This window comes from Rhinolophus sinicus, chromosome 15 (genome assembly GCF_057876585.1).
Source record: "Rhinolophus sinicus isolate RSI-liver-muscle chromosome 15, RSI-T2T, whole genome shotgun sequence".
NCBI lineage: Eukaryota > Metazoa > Chordata > Mammalia > Chiroptera > Rhinolophidae > Rhinolophus > Rhinolophus sinicus.
The window spans coordinates 86,255,177-86,271,737 of NC_142515.1; the positions used below are offsets into that span (position 1 = coordinate 86,255,177).

At 55.8% G+C, this 16,561-nt stretch overlaps 2 protein-coding genes and 1 long non-coding RNA gene across 5 annotated transcripts; 2 read left to right on the forward strand and 1 right to left on the reverse strand.

The window, feature by feature from the left end:
- Positions 1-537: 537 nt before the first annotated feature.
- On the reverse strand, positions 538-3,401 carry STX10 (syntaxin 10). 2 transcript variants are annotated; one of them, XM_019746235.3, is made up of 8 exons: positions 3,257-3,401; positions 2,837-3,006; positions 2,592-2,686; positions 2,453-2,515; positions 1,403-1,510; positions 1,208-1,310; positions 1,018-1,112; positions 538-921 (listed from the first exon to the last, which is right to left on the reverse strand). In XM_019746235.3, the coding sequence occupies exons 1-7, from the start codon at positions 3,289-3,291 to the stop codon at positions 1,024-1,026; spliced, it is 663 nt and encodes a 220-aa protein (XP_019601794.1). In that variant the 5' UTR covers positions 3,292-3,401; the 3' UTR covers positions 538-921; positions 1,018-1,023. The 2 variants fall into 2 exon arrangements, with proteins under 2 accessions (XP_019601794.1, XP_019601793.1); XM_019746234.3 differs by having other exon boundaries at positions 1,204-1,310.
- Positions 3,402-5,052: 1,651 nt separating this feature from the next.
- Positions 5,053-7,885, forward strand: IER2 (immediate early response 2). The gene has a single exon (XM_019746237.3). It carries the CDS (start codon positions 6,247-6,249, stop codon positions 6,919-6,921), a length of 675 nt encoding a protein of 224 aa, XP_019601796.2. The 5' UTR covers positions 5,053-6,246; the 3' UTR covers positions 6,922-7,885.
- Positions 7,886-8,291: 406 nt separating this feature from the next.
- On the forward strand, positions 8,292-14,765 carry LOC109454950 (uncharacterized). 2 transcript variants are annotated; one of them, XR_016019015.1, is made up of 3 exons: positions 8,292-9,124; positions 11,593-13,170; positions 13,684-14,765. It is a non-coding gene; the product is annotated as an uncharacterized LOC109454950 (long non-coding RNA). The 2 variants fall into 2 exon arrangements; XR_012498083.2 differs by having other exon boundaries at positions 11,593-11,629.
- Positions 14,766-16,561: the final 1,796 nt, after the last annotated feature.

A 16,561-nucleotide genomic window follows, 5' to 3' on the forward strand; every position in this document is an offset into this window, starting at 1 on the left:
AATGAGATGCATGGTTCCCAAACATTTCGGATGATAATCTAAGGTTCACTGCGCAAGTTTACTTGGCTTACAGGAATCATTTCGTACTGAGGAAGGCTCTATGGCAAAGCCCTTAGATTTACAAATGCTGCTTGTTAAGAGTGATGCATCACAGAGGGAATGAGGGACCAGGTGTACAGTGGAATCCTGCCTTACTTAGAAGCCCCTCAGGTGACCACTGAGCTCCATGGCTCCAGAAGTTACCTACCTTGGGCACAACAGGCAGAAGGTAAGTAGGCTGAACTTCAAAAACTCAAGAATTGGCGTTTGGAATTTTCAATGGTAATAAATTTATCAGTCATGAAAACCAATAAATAAACCGGAAGTCTTTTCTGCACCCAATATTAACCAATGAAATCACTAACAGTGTACACATGTGTGTGCGCGCACACACACACACCCCTTAGCCATAGTGAGTGCAAACACGGGGGTTAGAATTCGAGTTCCCACTCGGGGTACCCACAAGTTTCGAATCAACCACACCATATGATACAAATATGTATAAAAAAGGCTGGGATTTTATTTCCAAGTTGGCACATGAAGGCACAGGGGCAAATAAATGGCTTTGGGGCACTGGAAATAGAAATGGGGCAGGGTGTGTCTGAGGGCCCCCTACCTCCACTACCCCTTAAGCGCACTTGAGACAAGACCAGTGGCGAGGGATCTGGCCCATAGCCCTGAGGGTGCCACTGGCTCTGGATGAGAGTCTTGGGACAGCTCCCCAGGCATGACCCCCTCCTCCCAGAGGGCAGGGCCCTGCCAGTTCCCCCAGCACGAGGGATCAGCCCCCTGGGGAGGGCCGGGGTCAGAGAGAGAAGAGCAGGATGAGAACCAGGAGAAGCACCCCCAGCAGCACCACAATGGCACACCACTGTCGGCGGTCTGGGGGTGAGAGGGTCAGAAGTCATGGGGGAGGCGGTGGCACCACCCACACCCCACGCCACCCACTCCCCGAATCGCCTCCCCCAGGGGACTCACCACTCGTCATGTGGGATACTTTTGCCATCTTCCTGAGGACCCCATCCATCCGGGACTGGGTGTGGTCCATCTCATGAGCAAAGGCATCCAGCATGCTGCCAAGACCAGGATGGCGTCAGTCCCCAAAGGGTTCCCCTGTGCAGCCAGCCTCAGGCTTCCATCCCACCCCAGGGGTGCTGGCCTCACATGCCCTGCTCATCCAGCTCCTCCCCAACGCGGCCGGACATGTGTTTTAGAACCCGGATGCTGCCAGACACCATTTCCAGCTGTTGGTCCTGTTGGTCCATGATCAGCTGCAGTTTGGAGGCAAGGAACTGCTGTTGGCAGGGAGCCCTGAGCTGTCTGCAGGCTCCTCCAGACCATGGCCTTGACTACCCAGACAAACCTGCTGTGTGGCCTGCTGCTCCTCAATGTAGCGAGAGGTGGCCGAGACCACACTGGCATCCAGCAGGTCACTGGATGACTTCTGGGCAGCTGGCTTGCCTGTCAGCATCTGGCAGGGGCACAGACCACAAGTTCAGGCAGAGACGCCCAATCACCACGGAGCCAGACACAGGTTTGTGGCAAATCTAGGCAATGGTCAGTCAGTAAGGGAGTCTCTGAAGTGGGATGGCCTGGGTTCCCCAGACTCACCACTTACTAGCAAGGTAACCCCAAGGCCACATCACTTGACTTCCCTGTGTATCAGTTTCTCCATCTGTAAAATGGGAAGCTCTATAATCCCTGTTTCCTGAGGTTGGAATGAGGAAATGAATTAATTAACCAAGTGCATTTATGAATTTGGGCTCTAATCCTCTAGGCACTGCTACAGGACTCCAAGCTGGTGAGGGCCTCAGCACTCCCACCCTCCCAGGCCCCATGACGGGATGGGGAGAGACTGGTTGTTTCACAGCATTCAAAGAATGGACACACAACACAGAGGGGAAAGGTGTACAGAGAGGCAGTAGGGAGTGTGCCCACAAAAGGCATAAGCAGGTGCACACACAGGTAAGCACACCCACAGAGGGAAATGGTGTGCACAAGGCAGACAGGAAACACTTGAGAAGCCAAGTTCACATGCTCAGATGGGTCAGGTGCATACCAGAGAAAAAAAGGTAGGCTGGAAACATGTGCTGGAAACAGTAATACAGAGAGCAAAAAACAGACATCAGGTACACAGACATCAACCACCTACTCTGGGAAACCAGTAAAGACTCCCAGAAGAAGACTGAAGGGAGTATACACACAGTGAAAGTCAAGTGTGCACACTGAAAGCAGGCAGGTAGACTGCCAGGAGAACACACAGAAAGGATGGGTACTGACACATAAGGTACAGATGTACACTCGTTTCCAGGAGACAGGCAAACACACACACAGACACAGAGGTCAGGCTTGCATTCAAAGGGGAGGGTCACCCTAAAAAACCGGGTGAGGATGTGGGCTCTGGATGTCTTACCTCTCTGTTATTCCTCTCCATGAAGGCTATGGCTGCGGGACTGACCATATGGTCCTTCATTTCCTGGGGGTAAGGACAGCATCAGAAAGTAAAGACTCCCTCACCTCTCCATCCTCACTCCTTCGGAACCTCGTCTCACCTGGACTGCCTCCCGCATCCGCTCCACGAACACCTTCCTCTCCTGCAGGTCCCCAGTTGGGAGCTTGAACTTGCCTGGGTTGGCTTCCACTATACGTAGGCCGGGAGTCAAAAGTCAAGGCCAATGCCAGACACAACCCTCTCCTCTGACTCAAAGCCCTCAACCCTTCCCTGGTGTCCAGCCTCCCAGCTCCCCCTGCCACCGCAATGGGCTCTCCCAGGCCGCCCTTCAACCCGCGAGGATATCGATAGTCTCCTCCAGGTCCTCGAGGTCCCACTCAATGCTGCGCAGGCCATTCCGCAGCTCATTGGTCGTCCAGTCCAACTCCTCGCGTCCGACCGCGGCGCCCTCCTGCAGGAGTTCGCACCAGCGCTGGTACAGCCCGCGGGCAGTGTTCACCGCCTTCTGCACCTCGCTGCAGGCAGGGGCACAGCGGGTGTCTGAGGGCAGGCGGGCCTCCAGCGGCTGCACCCCCAAACGAGTGGGTTAAGGGGACCCCCACACACACATCCCTCTACGTAACCCTCCCACTCAGCCACTGGACGATCCTAACTCGCGCACCCCGACAGCCGAGCCGGAACCGCCAGGCACGCTGCGGCGGGTACCCGGGCACTGGCTGGCTGGGGCCCGAGCACCCTCTGCCCTCCCCCATCTCTGTCACTCACCCTCGGACTACAAAAAACGGGTCTTCGAGAGACATGTCAGTCCACCCACGGCTGGAGGCCGAGCCCCCTCCCCTCTCGGCCTTGCTAGCTGGTTCCCTCCCAGCGGGGCAGACCGCGCCGCCACCCCCGCCCCCGTCACGTGACCCATGACACCATCGAGAAAGACCGCCAGTGGAGAAAGAGAGGCCTCGGAGGCCGGAAGTGCAGAACTTCCGCCCTCTCTGTGGCCATCATGGTTGTGGGCAAATATGGCTTCCTGTACGCACGCCCCGCCCCTTCGCGTCTCCGTACTTCACCGCCCTCAGCAGTGCTCTAGTTCTGTCCGTTGGGGTTTGGGTCCGATCTCGGAATATCTGGATTCGAGCCACAGCCCCTCGAATTGTTGCTGCTCAACCTATTTTCCTTCTGGGCAATGTAAATAATAACAGCCTCCCTGAAATCAAACGAGATTGTGACTGGGCTCGTTCGATTCGTAGATCCTCTTAACGGACTCCCTGAGTCTGCACCCGAATCCTATCCTGGGAGATCTTCCCAGCCCAGGGGTCGAGAATGGCAGGTTTCGAATGGGGTGGGGGAGGAGAGGTGGTCGTCCTTACCTTCCCACGGGGCGGGGTGAGGCGCGGGCATTCTGTGGGAGTTCTGCTGGACTCTCCCTTTTTCCTGCGAAGGAGGGGCGCCTCGAGGTTGACTTGGGACGGCGTGGTGGTTAGTAGGAGTCCCGGAGATGCTTCTGGGGGTGGGGTCTTACTGGGTGCGAGCCTGGGGGTCGCGGGAGCGGATGTGATGGTGGCTCTGAGGACTGCCTCCAGGGGAGTCCTCTGTGCATGGGGTCTCCATCTGGGGAGGGGCCAGGAATGTCTGGGAGGGATTCATAGGGTCTCTGTCACACGGGCGTCCTGTGTGGGGTCTTCGGGAAAGCACTTTTTTGGGGGATACGGAGAAGCTATCGCCTCAGTGAGGTCCTGCACTCCCTCTGGAGGATGGGCGGGAGGTCTGGAAAAGTCCTCGGAGGGTCGCCCCCGTGTATGTCAGAGTCGCTGTGTGGGATCTCAGCCCCTGAGCTGGGGATGTTCTGGAGCCTCCGCGGACGGAATGGGGACGTTCTCAGCAGGTCGTCGCTGGATATGGCAGGAAGGATCGCTGAAAGGGGACAGTTTTTGGAGAAGTCTTTTAAAGGGGAATAATTGAGTATCCATGTGCGGAGGGAGGGACCTGAGCGTTCTCCAAGGATGCATACGAGAATCAGTTTTGGGAGGAGCAGGAATACCGGGGAGAGGGTCTTGTAGGGAGAAATAACTGTGGGGTCTCCGTGTGGGGACAGGGATGAACCTGTCTCACCCTAGTGCTGGCAAGGTCTTTATGTAGGGTCTCTGGGAGATGGCGTCAGTAGGAGCCCTGAGGTCGCCCCTACCCGCAGGTTGCTGGGCATACCTGGAGGGGCGTCACGCCTCCCAGGCCTCCCTGGAAGAAAGCGGAACCTTCCTCTCCCTCCCTGCCTACCCCGCTGGAAGCCGGTCCGGAAGCCGGGGACTCTTGCCTGCTCTAGCTGCCGGGAGAGGGAAGGGTTGTGACTGGAGGCCCAGACCCCACCCACGCACTCCCGGAAGAAGTCCTCTACTACCAGTACCGAGATCCCGGCCCCTGTCCTTATAGGGGCAGCCGGAAGCCGCTCGCGCGCCTGTCCTACGTCATTACTTCCGAATTTAGTCCAGGACGTCGCGCTGACCCAGTGGCGGGAAGTTTCTGCGCGCCAGCCCGGTAGGCGGAGCCTCCGCTTAAAGGGTCCGCGCCACTACTACATGGAGCCATGCAAACAATTTCGCATTTTTTTTGGAGGAACTTGAAATAGGATTTCTCGGAACGATAGCTCGTAGTGGAGGGTGAAGCCTATGTTTTCTATCTGCTCTATCTCTGCTTTGCTCAGTTTTCAGCCCCGCCTCCTGGGTTGCAGAGGCGGAGCACGGCCGCGTCGTTTTGCGGGGAGGCAGCCGCGTGTTCACCCGGACTTTCGTGCGGCCGGGTTCTCCGCCTTGCGAGCGCCAAGCCCACCCGTGGAGCTTGTGCCGAAGGAAACGGGGAATGATCAGTGTGCGGAGTGTAGAGATGGCAGCCCAGGCTGCGTTCATGTCTACAGGCGTCCGCCGTCCGTGGAAAGGGCAGCTTTGCCCCTGGAGTCAGCCATCGCTGTCCACTTCCTTATCACCTACGGAGAAAGGGAGTGAAGAGGCCTGGCGGACTCTAGAGAATGAGCTGAAGGCCCCAGTGGCTCCCTTTCACCGCAATAGCCCATTTATTCGTTTAGCAAACATTGGACGAGTCACTCTGCCTCGGTTTCCCCACGTGAAGAAATCAGGTATAACTACCCTCAGCGGAGTGGAGGGTATCAATGAGATATTTATGAAAGGAAAACCTTTAACAGCTTCTGGCACGTAGTAACCGCTTAATAAGCGTTGGCATCGTTATTGATTCAAAAAACACTGAGACGCCTGGAACTGTGCCCACGGGGATGTATGTCTGGAACCTATGTCTTGCCGGGTGCTAAGGGAAACTGGCCACCTATGACCTACTGGGGCCTGCGAACTCTAGTAAGTGGGTGGGATTTCCTCCCTTGGGCCTGCACGCGGGCGCATTGGGGTGGGGGCTGAGAAAGTAGACCACCCCAAGAGCTCCTTGTGAACTGGGCAACGCTCCCTCCTTTTCAGGGTTCTCGTTCCTTTCCTCCGCCGGGTATTTTCCACCCTGTGGCTTTAAGGCGTCTCTGGCCCCGGCGCTGTGGAAAGCCCGGATGCCGCGCTCTGATTGGGCGGGGCGTCTCCGTGACGTTACTCCGAGTACAAAAGGGTCCGGGTAGCGGGTCCCCGGGTTTAGCGTCCTAGCAGCGTTACGGCGGCGTAGGTTGGTGTGCAGGGAGAGGCGTGCGTGAGCGCGTAGGCTGTAGTGCACCTGTTCCTTGTACTGAGAGTCCCCGCCGCCCTCGCCGTCGAGTCGCCATGGAGGTGCAGAAGGAAGCGCAACGCATCATGACCCTGTCGGTGTGGAAGATGTACCATTCGCGCATGCAGCGCGGGGGCCTGCGGCTGCACCGAAGTCTGCAGCTGTCGCTGGTCATGCGGAGCGCCCGGGAGCTCTACCTCTCCGCCAAAGTGGAAGCCCACGAGCAGACCGAGGTGCCCTCGCTGCCCGCCCGCTCCCCAGATCCTCGCCTGCACCCGCTACGGGAAGCTCAAGCCGCAGCCGAGGCAGCGTCCCCCGACGGTGAGCAGCCCTGCTCGGAGCCCATGGACACGCAGGAGGCGCCAAGAGCCGAGGAAACTCCTGCCCGCTGTGCCCCGCATCCTGCCAAAGTCAGCCGCAAGCGGCGGAGCAGCAGCCTGAGCGACGGCGGGGACGCCGGACTGGTTCCGAGCAAGAAAGCCCGTCTAGAAGAGGAAGCGGAGGAAGGGGCGTCTTCGGAGGTCCCCGATCGCCTGCAGCCCCCTCCCGCGCAAGCGGAGGGCGCCTTCCCCAACCTGGCGCGTGTCTTACAGAGGCGCTTCTCAGGCCTTCTGAACTGCAGCCCCGCCGCCTCCCCGACGGTGTCACCACCCGCGTGTGAGGGGAAGCCGGCCTGTCGTCCGGCGGACAATATGCTAAACGTGCTCGTGCGGGCTGTGGTGGCCTTTTGAGGGGCCCCAAGCGGCGCTGCCGGAGCCCAGTGCCCCGGCCGAACCGTCAGCGAGAATTCGCAGACCCGAGGTCAGGCTACCCCCGCGGGAGCGCCCGCGGAAACGGTGGAGAAGAGCCGCCGCCCAGGCTGCTGAAAGGCCGGGAGAGGGACTCTGCCGCCGGGGAGCCGTCGCCACCCGTGTGGCGCGGCGGCGCCGAGGTGCCTGAGCCGGGGGCGCGGGCGCCTTCTGCCGAGACCTGCCGCGCCCATAGGTGCTGTCTTAACCGACAGGGACGTGGCCTTTCCGTCTCCTTCTGGGACTGGGAGAGGGAGGCTTCATTCTTGCAACTCCTCAGGGTCGGACTTTATTTTTTACTGGGGCTGTGCCGCCCTTTCAAGGTTTTTCTATAGTTGATGTTCACGTTCCCAACTCAGCATTCCAGGCAGTCGTCCCCCTCCGGTGACATACTTATGCAAGCGATCATCGTTGCGTCATGGGGCAGTCGTGGGTAGTTTCCTGTTGCCTTGCGTGGGTGTGGGGCCTGGGAGGAGGGCCTGGGGTGTGGACCGCGGTGGGGAATGGGAGGAGGGCGGCCTGAGTCACTTCGCCCTCACATCCTGCGCCCCTGCGCCTTCTTTTGGGGCGGGGGGAGCTGATCTGATTTCAGGTTAAAATTGTTTTAATTTGGTGTGTTCGAGGACAGGATGATGTTCAGTCTCCAGCGTGACCCTCCCTCAGACACACGGACACAAACCACAATCTTGGTCTGAATCACAAAACTGGGGGGAGGGGATTGCAAAGCGCTGTAAGGCTGAGCTGGGGCCAGTTGCTGGTGAGACTGGGCCAATTTGGGGAGGGGTAGATTATAGCCAGGACGTTCTAAGGGACTGTTTATTTACTCTGGTGGATTCTGTTTAACTCCGTCTATCTGGACTTTTGCTAGAGACGCCAGATAGGAAAATAAAGACCATCTGAATAAAAAGTCTGCTGTCTTGTTTTCTTCCGTAGTGGGGGAGGGGCAGGGTTAAGGGGTCAGAAGCTGGCGGCGACTTGCAGGGGCCTCACAAACCGGTCTGACTGGCTCTCACATGGGCAGAGTGGGCGGGAGGGGGCTGGGCTCCGTTCTCTCAGCCGGAGCATTTACACGCTGGGCGCCAGGGTTCTCCGCCTCCTGAAGCCCCCCACACTTGCGGATTCCTTAGCGATTCCCCTACAAGTCTAGCGAGGAAGAGAGCTTCCCAATGCAGACGTTTGGTGGGGGATTCTGCTGGGGACAGTGCCCCAAGCGTAGTTGAGGAGCCACGCCTCCTTGGGAGACTTGAAGGATCGCACTGAATTCGCTTTGGCGGAGGTCTCATGGCCCCCAGAGAAGGTGAGCTTTGGAGCTCCTTTTACGCCCTGTTCCAATCTCTGGCGGTGTAATTGTGTGGCTGAGACTGGGAGGTAAGCTCCCAGGCTCAGTTTCCTCATCTATGGAGTGGGCTTTCAAACATGTTCCCACGAGGAGACTAGGTTTAGAAATGCCCGTGGGAGCCCTTTTTTGCTTTGGCCCCCACCCCAGCTCCAGGTTAGCCACTCCAGGGGAGAGAATCCTCATACTTTACCCAATATAGACCCAAGAGAGGGACTGTTAGGAGGACAAAGGAGCCGCAGGTGTGGGAAGTGAGGGAGCGAGTGACTCCGGGAAAGCGCCCGCCCGGCCCCCAGACCGCTGGCTCCGCCACTGCGCGCCTCCTCCGCCCCCGGGGACCTGATCCCTGGGCCGGAGGGTGAAAGGAGGAGGGGCGGGCCCGCCCCAGGACGCCCGCCCCCAGCTCCCTCCTGCCCAGTTCACCCCACCCCCCGCCTTCCTCCCTCCCTCTGGGTCCTCCGGGGGAATCTAGCACAGCTTGCCTCCACAGCCGCCTGATTCCTTACCGGGAAACATGAGAGACTTAGCACCACCCACTCGGGGACCTTACCCAGAACTCCCCAGTGAGACGTAGGGGGACTGCAACCCCACTCTCTTAGCGGTAGCTCAATGAGCTCGCGTGGGAGCAACTCCCCCGCAAACTTGGCCTGGCCCAGGGAAGTCCCCGGCGGCTGGCGAGGGGGCCTCACTGCGCATCCTGTCGCAGGAACCGTGGGGCCCTTCCTTCCGCGGGAAGCTACTTGGCCGACCCCCGCCCCCGCCTGGAAGTTCCGGTGGCGGCCACCGGAGCTAAGGCCTGGAGATGACACGGTGAGAGACCGACCAGCAACCCCCTACAGACATGCCCTTAAGATATACCCTTCCCCGAGACCCCTTTTCACCCATCAGAATAGGCAAAATCGAAAACTTGTCACAACAACCGACACTGACGGGGCCTGGAGTTTTCAGGCCATTATATAGCCCTCGGTTATTGGGACAGGCCCTCTGGGGGGTAATCGATTGGACAATAGCTGTGAAAACTAAAGATGTCACATATCCTGTGTTCAGCCGATTCACCAGGGAATCAGCAGGAGGTTCCAGAAGGGTGTTCATGACAATGTTGGCACAGATTTGAAACAACCTACATACCCATCCAATGGGACTGGTCTGGTAGAATGTGGCCTATCCATGGCTCCTGCTCCCCTTCCCCCCTCCCCTACCCCTCCCCTTAGAGGTTAAAGGCCGAAGCCTGACAGATCTACATGCTCTGGCAACTGAGATAACTCAGAATCATGACCCTGGGTGGCAAAGGCCAGTGCAGAAGTTATGAGTTAAAGGAGCACAGATTCCTGAGCTAGATAGCCAGATTCCTGTGCAATTTTTAGCAAGTTACTTCACCTCTCTGGGCCTGTTTCCTGGCTATAAATTTTGGAATATAATAGTCCCTACCTCTTAGGTTCATTGTGAAGATTAAACAAGATAGTACATGTAAAATGACAACAGTGCTGGCCATTTAAAAGCACATACAGCACTACAATTTATGTGTGTGTGTGTGTGTGTGTGTGTGTGTATGTGTGTGTGTATATATATATACACACACACATATATATACATATGCATGCAGATGCTGTGCTAAGTCCAGAGAGATAGAAAAACAGCCCCCCACTCCCACCCCTCCAGTAGTTCAATGTGAACAAGGGTCTGCCTCCCCTACCAGCTCTAGAGTTTGGCCAAATGGTAACAGTTTGACAGTTGATTTTTTTTTCTCCTTTAGGTCCTACACTCATAGTTTCCTCTCACCTTACCAGTGACCCCTGCCTCAGGCCCTGGGCCTCTCTCTGTACAGTTGCACCTGGCGGCCTCATTCAGATTTAGGGCTCTAAATGCCATCTCTGTGCTAACTCTCCAATTTGGTTCTCCATCCCAGTCTCCTTGGGGTCTAAGGTATTTCAAGCCAAACAGGACCCAAAGAGAATTCTTGCTGTTTCCTGCCAGCCTTCCAATTGAGGAATCCTCTTTGAATCCCTTTTTCTTCTTCTCTCACACTCCATCCAGTCACAGGGGCTATTGACTTGACCTACCATCTCACTCCAAGCTTTTCCCTTTCCTCCATCACCTCTTATCTGGATTAGAGCAGCAGTTTCCTCCCTGCCCTTGACCCCCACAATCTATTCTACACAGCAGTTGCACTGATCTTATAAAACACAAACTGGATTTTTGCACTTGCTATTCCTTCTGCTGGCAATGCTCTTTTCCCAGAAATGCCACCTCCTTGGGGAGGCCCTTCTTTGGCTATCTGATCTAAAATAGCATCCCACTCACCACTCAACTTAGCCTTCCTTAGAGTACTGCTCACTAGCTGAAAGGGTATATTTATATTCTATTTAGCATTTGTGCCCCCATTCAAATGTCAATTCCTTGAATGAATGCTCAGCCCAGGTCTGAATGAGTGAATGAGGTTGTCTGGGGTAAGCAGGTGCTAAGTGCTTAATATTTATTATCTCATTTAATTGATGGCTTCCCATGGCTCTTAGAATAGAATTTCCCAAACTTCACACAGTTGAGGGTCAGAATTTTTATCAGATCTGCATAACAACTGTATTATTATTAATCTAATTTTTAAAACTTAACCTACTGTTTAAGCACTCACTATACTTAGAAGGAAACAGTTCATAAAAGTTACCATGAAAATGATATACTGTCATAAGATCCTGCTGAAACAGTAGCCAAGTGTGAGGTTCCAGACAGCTTTCTTAGTTACAAAGGAAGATTAGCAAGGTTAAAGACACAGTGTTGCCAAAGGAGGAAGACTACTCATATATCCTTAAGTCAGACTAGCTTGGACTGAAAACTGAAAAGGGAGAGACTGAGAAATGCATTCCTTGTTATTTAAATAACATTGAATCACTTTGCCCACTGTCCCAGAGTTAGGAAAATTCTGCTTCTGAAAGAGGGACAACAACCCTAAGACTGTCCTGCAGGACCTGGGCCCAGCCAATCTCTGGCCTAGTCTTGCATCACCCTCTCGCCACTGACCTGCTTTTTGTTCTTCATACTTCCGCAATCTCCCAGCCACAGGTGCCTTTGTATGTAAGCTCTCCAAGAGTGCTTTTCCCTCCCTATTCACCTACTTGAGTCAGCTCAGCTTAAGGGCAAATCATCAGGGAAGTGTTCCCTCTCCACCCATACTTTGGTCCAAGATTCCTACATTTATTGACACTCAGATCAAGAGCTACTTTATTTGTAATATTTATCACAACTGCAATTTTACATGTTTCTGAATTTGTCTCCTCTTCTAGCTTGTGGCCTCCAAAAGGACAGAGACGAGTCTACCAGGTGCTTGCTACTTGCTTTTTGTGAATGATTTCTTTGCAACTTCCTTTTAAGATAGGTCCTTCTAACGTCCATTTTTTACATTCCGGGAAACTGAGGCCCAGAGAAGCTCACCCTGCCAACAGCCAAGTAGGGGACAGCTCTAGTCATTTCCTCCATTCTGAGAGTCCCTCCCCTTCTCCACTGTGCGGGGGCCCAAGGGACAGGCGTCCCAGTCCTAGGTGAGCCTCGGCTGAGCTTGGAGAGGGCCGGGCCACAGGTCGGGACCACCCCAGGAGTAGCACCCAGACCGGTTTACCCGGTTCCAGGAGCCTGGGCAAGGTGCCCGCCGGAGGAGGGAAGACGCTGGCCTTGGCCTAGCTGCCAGCTCCGCAGGGCGGGAACTTGATCTCCGCCAGGAAATTTAAGTCTCAGGAGGGGCGCTCGGGGTGGAACGTAGTGAGTGTCAGTCACAGGAAGGGCGGGTCATTCAAATTAACCCCGCCCCCACTCTGCCAGAACTCCCAGGGTAGTCGGTGTCGCCCCCAAACCGTTCCCTTCCGGATTCCACCCAGACCCTCAGCGCTTGGCAGCCCCCGTAACCCTCCGCGTGCCCCACGAGTGCAGGGGCGGGGCTTTAGGGGCCGGCAGGGAGGCGGAAGCCCTGCTGCGGGCGTCTGGGGATAGAGGTCGACTCGGAATCAGGAAAAAGGCGGAAAAAGCGGAAGGAAAATGGGGATTGCCAGAGTTTGAAGCTCACACGACCAGCCCTTGGCGTGGAGGCTGCTGAAACGCCCCCATATGTGTCCAGGGGAACCCAGAGCCCCCACATCTATGCTCAGGCGAGCCCAGGACCCCCATAACAGTGTTCAGTGGAGAACAGGTCCATATACCTGTGCCCAGTGTGTCCAGGGAGCACAGACGGCCCCCACATGTGTTCAGGGTTGCTATGAGGGCATTTTATATCTGTTTACGGAAGTTCAGCCTAGGGCGTTATTAATTCCACCCACCTCTGTGTTAAGGGGAGCTTAGGGCTCCCCGAATTTGCTGGAAAGCTGAGCTCCTCCACCTGCACATTCAGGCTTGGCTCCTCTCCTGACCCTTATGGATGGAGCTCCTCTCAGCAGAAATCTTGCTTCCTTCCAGCCTGCTGGGCCATGGGACCCAGATCAAACATCCCGCTCCTCCCCAAGCACATTCTCAACTGTCAGTTAAGAAATCATCTCAGCATTAATGTCTACCCCCCACTCTCCCTCCTGCATCTAGGCAGCTCTTGGCCCCCCCCCACCCCCCCGGGTTCCTGCCTTCCCTGCTTGCCACCCAGTTGGCACCAATTAATTTCCTCCTCAGCCTGTCCATCCACATCTGTTTGGCAGCTGCTTGCCTTCACCCTGTCCACCCCCCAGGGTCTCCCAGGGAATTGTTAGCAGCTCTCCTCTGTGTCCCCCAAATACATGCTGCCCTGCCAAAGCACATGCCACTCCCCCTCCTGGAGTCTTCTAAACTGAAGCCTACAGGACAAGGAAGAGAGAAGATCTGAAATCAGGTGGAGAAGGGAAGAAGAGGTGGGGTGTGAAACTTTCTAACCCAGAGATGCTGAGGGATGGGGGTATAGAGGGGGGGAATTGGGTGGAGGGAGGCAGGAGCTTAAGTTGTAACTAAAGGCTCTAGATCGGACCCCTCTGGCTTCCAGATGGGAACTGTGGGGGAGGGCTGCCTTCCCCCAAGGGTGGCACACCTCAGCCTCCCCTTCCTTGGAAACCCCCAGAGACATAGCGGTGACATCTGTGCCCCAGCCCTTGCTCACAAGTTTCCTTTTCCTGTGCTTGCCCTCCCGACAGGCTGGCCTTAAGCCTGGAGACACTAGCCTAGCCCTTTTGAAGGGGCTCCCCAGAGGGTCTTCCTGAATGAGGGGGAGGAGGCCAGCTGGAGAACAATGGGCTTCTGTGGTTGCAGGGCGCCAGGCGCTTCCTGTTAACCCTTTCCTGGAGGTGTAGCTGCAGGGAGCACCTCCAAGGGACGAGGGGCATGAGAGGATTGACGAAACAAGCCAATACACAGCATCTTTTCTGTTCCAGGTGCTTGCAGAAGTGATCGGAAACGGTGAGGTAGAAGCAGACCTTGGCCTGCCAGGGCCTGGTTCTTTTCCTCTCCGTGGCTGAAGGTTGTGCAGCCAGGGGACCGGGCATCACTCCAGGGAGAGCCTCTGTCATGCGGGGTCTCTGGTCCCGCTCCCCGCACAAGAACGCAGGATATCGTGAGGCCAAAAAGGAACACCAACGGAGCCATGGATAGGGGGCTCATACCACTATATCGATGGCGGCTGGGTTGGAGACACAGGAAGCAGAAGCCACAATCTGCCGTCTGCTTCTCTGCCAACCAACCTACCAACGTAGCTACGGCAATTATATCAGTGGCTAATAGCTAACCAGTAACAGCTGATGGCTAACTAGTCACAGCTGATGGCCATCTCTACCCAGGCCACCACCTTTCCACGTGAGGCCGAGAGCCTGGAAACTGCTCTCTGGGACTCTGTCCCCACAGCCTCTATGCTAAACTCTAAGAAATCCCAGGGTCTCTGGACTGGGCTGGGCTGGAGGACCCAAGCATCCTAGGTGAATGCAAGGCATAGCTATGTCTGCCAACACTGTCCTCGCTGCTCTCCCCGGTTAGCCAGGGGTCATGCCCCCTGAGTTTCCTCGCTGTTCTGGGGTTCAGTTTTCCCTCAGTTTGGGAAGTTCTCTCAAGGGCCTGACAGGAGCACCGGGCGATCCTAAGGGGCTGGAGGGAGCCAAGCAGGAGTCTTGGAAACGCTTTGCTCCTCCTTGGAGCCCTGGGGAGACAGTGTGGGGAATTAGCGGCTGTGTTAATTAAGGCTTCATGCAAAGTCCCCTCTGTTGACAGAGCCACCCTGAGAAGCCCTCAGAAGATTCCGGAAGTCTTCAAAGGCCCCTGGAGACTCAGCATCCGGTTAGTGACAGACCTGATGACACGCCCTCTTCTAAGAAGAGATGACAGGTGTGGAGCTTGTATTCATTTAGTTAACCTTCCTCCAAGCCTGGGTCAGAATTAAAGCAGGCACTTTCACTAGCCCCATTTTACAGATGAAGGAATTGAGGCACAGAACAAATGTACTTCTAATAAAACAAAGTCCATTGTTTTTTTTTCTTTCCTAGATTTGGGGGCAAGAGGAGGGGTGGGTAGGGACCTTTGTCCAGACCAGCAGACCTCGCTTATATATACCTAGTAAGTAATCTCCAGTTCACAAATAAGCGCTGAGGTCTCTTTGCCACCAATGGGCAGTCTCTCTCTCTCTCTCTCTCTCTCTCTCTCTCTCTCCTGCCCCCCCTCTCCCTTTATCCCTCCCCTCCCAAATCGGCTGAGTGCTCACCAAGTTCATCCACCAGGTTCCTCCTCTTTAGCTTTTTCAGACCGACTTGCTGGGTGACTCAGCCATCTTTTCTCCCCTTTTCTCAGGTGAAAACATCCCCAGGGGCCAATTTGTGCATGCTCCACCCAGGGCCTTGATAAGGACAAAGTTTTTTGTTTTTATTTATTTTTTTGTGATCCTTATTTACTGAGCAAAATCAAATTGCTAGACTGGAAAGGCTGCTGGGGAGCCCTCTATCTGGTGTTTGGAACAGGAAATGGCTCAGTGTTTCACCCTTTAGACCTGAGGGCAGGCGGGGAGGCCCATTGGAGGCTGCCTGCCCAGTCTGGGGCATGCTAGAGGCCAGAGGGGCCTGGGCCTCAGCCCAGTAGCTGGGACCCAAGCTTCATTGGGCTCTGGGCCAACCTACTGCCAACTAGCCTCCACCTGAGACCTCCTCCCTTGCTTTGGCCCACCCTTCCGGAAACTTATCCTGGCTTCTTGCCACCAGGAAGCCCAAAGCAATCCTGCAGTTAACTCACTGCCAGGTCCCTGGAGGCTAAGCAGTGAGACTCAGCGTGAGGTGAGGATGGGGACCCTCTCCCCATCAGACTCAAGTCTGCTGCACTGTGTCCCATGTATTCCCCAGCTGTCCTCCTAAGCCCTACAGATGCTGCCTTATAAACAAATACTGGAATTTTCAAAATGCTGTCATGTTGTTTGGGACAAAGCATTCCCTTTCAAGAGGGGTGAACCAGTCACAGACGGGCTGTGAGAAGGAGCCCTAGGACCAGCCTTCCTTTCAAGCTGGGGGTGGGGTTCTTCCCTTTCCCAGTTGGAGGTGAGGGTTGTGCAGACAGGGGACCAGGCAGGCTCCGGGGAGAGCCTCTTTGCTGAACTCTAAGAAATCCCAGGGTCTCTGGACTGGGCTGGGCTGGGGGACCCTTCCCTGCTGGAGGGTCAGAGGCCACAGAGGAGGGAGTATGCAGGGGAGGGCCCTTGGGGACTTTGCAGTCAGCTGCTCATCTCTGTCTCCCAATGCAGCCTGGGTGTCCTCATGTCCCCTTTGCCTCCTTCCTTACTCCATACGCTTGTCCCTCTTTCTCATGACTCTCTGGTCATTCGTGGGAACAGGGTGCATACCTATTGCTCAACCTCCTAGTGGTTACACTATGACTAAAGCCAGCCTGGTTCCTGAAGGCTGGAGCCAGTGTCCACCACGTGTGGACCTGGGTTTCTGGTCAGACCAGACAGGCGGGTGGGCTTGACCTCAGCATCCTGGGCTGAGTCGAGGCCTATCCGGTTACACACACACACACACTCACACACATGGTTCCCAGGAAACTCTACCCCACCCTCCGAAGCAGTGAAGTTCCCTCTGATTGTTCTGGATTACCCGAGTGTACCTGTCCCCTGCTCTTGGACCTTGGTGACTTCCCCTCCTTGCCACCACTCTACATGTGCTAGAAAACTAGGGGAAGACCCTCAGCCAGATGTTCCTGCCATCCTCCTCCTGGCCGCCCCCGGGCCCCCATGCCTCCTGCTCTAGGCCAGCCTGATTCTTCCCCAAACCTCCTCCTCTAACT

Coding starts and splice junctions, on each gene's coding strand:
- IER2 (XM_019746237.3), top strand. CDS start 6,247: ATGGAGGTGCAGAAGGAAGCGCAACGCATCATGACCCTGTCGGTGTGG.
- STX10 (XM_019746234.3), bottom strand. CDS start 3,291: ATGTCTCTCGAAGACCCGTTTTTTGTAGTCCGAGG. Junction 2,516..2,591: donor GGATGCGGGAGGCAGTCCAG/GTGAGACGAGGT, acceptor CCTTACCCCCAG/GAAATGAAGGACCATATGGT. Junction 1,311..1,402: donor AGCAGCAGGCCACACAGCAG/GTTTGTCTGGGT, acceptor TCCAAACTGCAG/CTGATCATGGACCAACAGGA.